Source organism: Alexandromys fortis, unplaced genomic scaffold (assembly GCF_014885135.2).
Source record: "Alexandromys fortis isolate MF-2015 unplaced genomic scaffold, M_Fortis_MF-2015_v1.1 scaffold_119, whole genome shotgun sequence".
NCBI classification, from domain to species: Eukaryota; Metazoa; Chordata; class Mammalia; order Rodentia; family Cricetidae; genus Alexandromys; species Alexandromys fortis.
In genome coordinates, this window is record NW_026067991.1 from 1,774,076 (window position 1) to 1,779,776 (window position 5,701).

The following is a 5,701-nucleotide window of genomic DNA, read 5'->3' on the forward strand; positions in this document are numbered from 1 at the left end:
GAGCATCAAAGAGGCTCCTTATGGAGTTTGTTAGCCATTTGGGAAAGAAACTGCTCTTGCCAAGACTGCTTGATGTTATGCTATATGAACTGGACATACAGAATCTACAGAAAAATGACTGCTGAAGTTGCCTAAAGAAGGTGAGACAGTCCTTCAGGGTTCCCGCTTCATGAAAGAGTCTGCCAGACATTCTGCAGGACACAGAAGAAAGTGACTGACAAACTGTCAATAAAGATGGAACTGTCTTTGAAATTTCCTGCTTCATGGAAAAGTCTGCCAGATACTATGGGCCTGTAGACTAAAAATGGATACTCCAATGTTACAGAAGAACTTTGGGTGACTGTTCAGGCAACAAGATGTCTCTGTCAATCTTACAGTTTTGGAAGTTGCTTACAATGCACTTCCTGTTTACTTAGGTAACATTATATCCTTCTGAAGTCTTGATGGAGTTGAAGAACAGATAGTCATAATTATAGTTTTCCTTAGTTATGATAAAAGATAAAATAGATATAAATATTGTAACTGTAATTCTTGTTTGATACCTGTTTTGTTATATGTAATTTTACTATGTTAAATTTAGACAGAAAAGGGGAGGTGATGTGGGATTCCCCTCTCAATGCTGTGAATATGTTTTATTGACATTCATTAATAAAGAAGTTCCTTTTGGCCAATGGCTTAACAGAGTAAAGCCAGGTGGAAAATCTAAATAGAGATGAAGAAAGAGAGCAGGCAGAGTCAGAGAGAAGCCATGGGCTGCCGCAGGAGACAGATGCGGGATGGTAGCTTACTGGTAGGCTACAAGCACATGGCAATATACAGATTAATAGAAATGGGTTAATTTAAGACATAAGAGTTAGCCAGGAATATGACTAAGCTGTTGGCCAAGCAGTGTCGTAATTAATTCAGTTTCTGTGTGATTACTTCGGGTTTGGGAGGCCAGGAAACAAAGGAGCAATCTCTGACTACATGGAGTCAATCCCAGGAAATAAGCATTTTACATGAGTGCAAATAGAAAGGCCCAAACCGTAAGAAAGAAACCTTCAGATCAATGGGCCTTCCAAAAGAATCTTAAGGAAAAGAGGGAGACAGGAGAGAAACAGCAAAACTAAAGAAATTTAATAGAAATAACATTTTTTGTTGCTGTTGTTATGGACAAGACTAAAACTATAGTATTTAAGTCTCCTGCTCACAAACAGGTGGTGGTGTCACACCTTTAATCCTAGCACTCGAGAGGAAGAGGCAGGTGGACCTCTTGAGTTTGAAGCCAGCCTGGTCTACACAGTGAGTTTTAGGACAGTCAGGATACACAAAGAAACCCTGTCTCGAAATGCCCCCCAAAAGATTCATATCCTTTCAGGAAGTGAGGATCGGGGAGGGGGAGAAGGCGCAGAGGTTAAGAGCACTTCTTGCCCTTCCAGAGAACCTGTGTTGGTCCCCAGCATGCACAGTGGGTGAATCACAACTGCCTTTAACTCAGCTCTAGGAGATTGGACACCTGCTTCTGGCCTCTCCAGGCACTGTACTCCCAGGTTCACATACCCACAAATAGACACCCAAATATACACAGAGTCTTAAAAATCATAAAATAAAAGCGGAAGTGACTGATAAAGTCAGTAAAATGAGTTAGTCTTAGAAAGGAAAGAGGACACTATGATAGGGACAGAACACATGGGACAGCTCTGAGAGCAGGTGGAAAAGTCCTGTTTCTCCTTTAAAATGCTTTATTACAGTTAGTGTGTGCATGTGTGTGTACGTGTGCACCTAGCACACACGTGGAGGTCAGAGAACTTGCAGGAGTTGGGCTCTCCTTCATTATGCATATAGCTGGTCAGGCCTAGCAATAAGATCCTTCACCTTCCAAGCCGTTTTCAGGCCTGTAGTTTTATTTTCTGGCCTAGGTGGAACTTATAGGTATCCATCTCACAACAATTCACTACAAGTTAATAAAGGAAGACGTGTTTGCCATTCTGTCCTCGACTAAGGCCCGCCACCACACCTTTAGTCTTAATTCTACCCCTCACCTTGGTCACAGTACATCAGTAGGTCTGGGTTGTTGATCACAATCAGGGTGTCTCCATCCTTCCTATGGGGCCGGTGATAGCGATAGTGCACAGGCAAAGAGGCCTGGAAACAGTCGATGCACTGTGCGTCTTGTCGTGCGTAAATGAGGACCGCAGACTCTTTGGACAAATAGTTGGGAGCTTCTATATTAAAACTTTCTGATAGCATCACTGCCTGTGGAAGAGAAAACAAATATTAATCAAGAAGAAAATACTAATGAAGAAAAATAAAGAAGACAAAGGTAAAACCTGAAGACTGCTGTACAGATAGGCAGAAACATCAAGTGTATTCCTGTTACAGGCCATTTCCACTCCATTTCCACCTCACTTGCATGTAGAAAACACAGGATATGATCCGCAAATAATAGAAGCAAACGGGGGAACAACTATGACAAAACCGTTTAACTTGTGTTAGGTTGAAATGCCTGGTATCATCCTGGCCATTTCCTGTTCTTCGGTGAGGTAAACGGTAGTGAGTAAGCCAGAGCACCGCAGGCAGGAAGCCAGGCAAAGGTCAGCAACTTTCTAGAGTGGGTATACAATGGAAATGTGAAAAACAATTTTATTTTTGTAGTGCTGGGGCTCAAAACCAGGACTTTATACACTCTAGGCAAGGGATCTACCACTGAACAACACTTACCAACCTCAAACAAATTGCGTGCACACACATACACACACAGACACACTGTCTCAATGTGTAGCTAAGGCTAGTTTTGACCTTACTCTGCAGCTCAGGCTGGCCACAAAATTGCAAATCTCCTGCCTTGCCCTACCCAAGGGCTAAAACTATACTATACTTACATCATTCCCAACCAGCAAAGCTCTGGGGGATGCTCCATAGACAGAAGGACTCGCCATGCAAGTCTGAGCATCTGACTTCAAACTCTGGAATACATGCTGGAAGGAGAGAACTGCCGCCCAGAGGTTTTCCACCAGGCTAAAGCGATGGCTCAGTGGTTAGGACTACATGCTTCTCTGTCTTCTAGACCAGCAATGGAAAGTACGTTGGATAGCTCAAAAACACCTGGGAACCCTAGTTCCAAACGATCTGACATCCTCTTCTTGACTCTGTGGACACCCATGTGCACAAACACTCACACAGACACATATGTAAATATAAATAATAAAAATATAAACAAATCTTTAAAAAAAAGTTGTCCTCAGATCTGTATGTGTGCACGGCATGCACACTGGCACACAACACTAAATAAAATAGGAGCTGGAGAGACAGACGGCTCAGTGAGTGGTGAAGAGCTCTTACGGTGGACATGAGTTTGGTTCACAGCACCCACGTCGGTCAGCTCATAACTGCCTGTAACTCCACCTACAGGAGATCTAATTCCTCTTCTGGTCCCCACAGGCATCCACACATACAAGCACATGTCCATACAACACACACATATGTATACACAACTAAAATTAAAATAAAAATTATGTGTTTTTTTAAAAGTACTAAGAGCACATGGTGGCACAAGCCTTTAATTCCAGCACCTGGAGGCAGAAACAGGTGAATTTGTATGAGTTCAAGGCTAGCCTGGTCTACATTGTGAGTCCCAGGCCTGCCAGGGATACATAGTGAGACCTTGTCTTAAAAAAACAAAAGCAGGGGCTGGAGAGATGGCTCAGTGGTTAAGAGCACTGGCTGCTCTTCCAAAGGTCCTGAGTTCAATTCCCAGCAACCACATGGTGGCTCACAACCATCTATAAGGAGATCTGGCGCCCTCCTCCTGGGTATACATGGAACGTTGTATACATAATAACTAAATAAATCTTTTAAAAAAATAAATAAAAGCAAACAAAAATTAAGTGTGTTAGAACTATTTCAAAATAACTATCCCAAGTCAGACATGGTGGCACACACCTATAATCCCAGCACTTAGAAAGCTGGAGTCCTTTTTGTCTGTGTGTGAGTATACACGCACATGTGCACACACACACACACACTCAAATAACATCCATGTGCAAATTTGCGTATCAACAGAACAGCCTCAGGTGCCAGTCCTTGCCTTCCAACTTATTTGGGACACTGCTATGCAAGCCTAGCTAACTCGTGAGTTTCTGAGTTATTACTAATTTTTTGTTTGTTTGCTTCTCGAGACAGGGCTTCTCTGTGTAGTAGCCTTGGCTGTCCTGGAACTCACTTTATAGACCAGGCTGGTCTCGAACTCACAGAGATCCACCTGCCTCTGTCTCCCAGTGCTGGGATTAACAGTGTGAGCCACCACTGCCAGACTCAGACCCATAATTATTTATCTGAGATTTTTCTTCTTTCTAATATAGTCATTTAGTGCTATGAATTTCTTCCTAAGTATCTTTAGTAGCAACCCACTAATTGTGAGGGTCTATTTTCACTTTTCTTTAATTCACTATTTTTTATTTCCCTTAGAAATATGTATTATGCTGGGCACACGCCTTTAATCCCAGCACTCAGGAGGCAGAGATGGGCGAATCTCTGTGAGTTCAAGGCCAGCCTGGTCTACAGAGCTAGTTCGAGAATATACAGAACAACCCTATCTTGAAAACAACAACAACAACAACAACAACAAAAGTAAGATGGAAAGATAGAGGAACACATCCTGTGTCAACCTGTGGCCTTCACATGTGTGTGTACAGGTGTATGCACAAATGCTAGCACACATACACACTAAAAAGAAAAACAAAAAGACAGTATGTCTTTCCTATTAACAAAGCTAAGCACTATTTATTAATCCTTAATCTTCTTAGATGCAGAGACATACACAAATACACATTAACTTTCTTAGTCACTAAACTATGAACTATACTGCTGAAAAGTATTCAGATACTTCAGGTTAGGTGGCTTAGTCCTGACAAATGTCATTCATTTGTTGAAGAACGCACCTATGCTATTACAAAAAAAAGGACTTTTAAAAACTTCAACAAAATTTAAACTACAATGTTGTCTTATCTAACATTTTACCTTAATCAAAATCATTGCACGCCTATATTAATTTCTCTTTAAAAATTCCCTAATAGCTGTACCTCTGTTATGTTTCTCTCTCGTAATGAAGCCAGCTCATATGGATCCACAAAAAGTCCTGCTGGGATGTGATGTTTAATCAAGAGCCGGCAAGTCTGTAAGTCCTCAATGCTTTCTCCAAATTTCACTTTTATTAAAAGGTCTCTGTAAGACAAGGACATTCAAAGTAAATCTCTTCACTCAGTTATTAAATAAGATAGATTAACATAACATCCATTATAGCATAGGCACTACATTTCAAACTCATTTCCCAAGAGTAGATTATCATGTCAAGTGGAATATTTACACCACAAGAGATCACCCATTGGATGGCTCATAATTCCTATCACGAGCCACAGCACAGCATTAATGTAAAAACAGATGACGATCAACAGAAAGAAAATCCAAAAGTCACACACATGTTAATATTCCAAGAAAAGAACTAATATTATTTGACAGGAAAGCGGGGTCTTTTCAACAGTGGTACTGACACTGGCTATCGACAAAGAAAAGGAGCGATGACGTCATAAATATCCACAAAAATTAGCTTAGGTCTGCAGATGGTTCCGTTAAGAGTGCTGCTCTTGCACACGACCTGAGTTCAGTTTCCAGCGCCCATGCCAGGTGGTTTACACCAGTCTGTAACTCCAGCTCCAAGGGATCA

General features: G+C 41.4%; 1 protein-coding gene across 1 annotated transcript in view; it reads right to left on the reverse strand.

Moving 5' to 3' along the window:
• Positions 1-5,701, reverse strand: part of Pigx (phosphatidylinositol glycan anchor biosynthesis class X) — a 20,504-nt gene that overhangs the window by 5,311 nt on the left and 9,492 nt on the right. Inside the window, exons 5-6 of the mRNA XM_050159834.1 lie at positions 5,061-5,202; positions 2,022-2,235 (exon numbers count right to left, since the gene is read on the reverse strand). Of these exons, the coding sequence (XP_050015791.1) occupies positions 2,022-2,235; positions 5,061-5,202 (356 nt within the window). The remainder of the gene's footprint in view (positions 1-2,021; positions 2,236-5,060; positions 5,203-5,701) is intronic.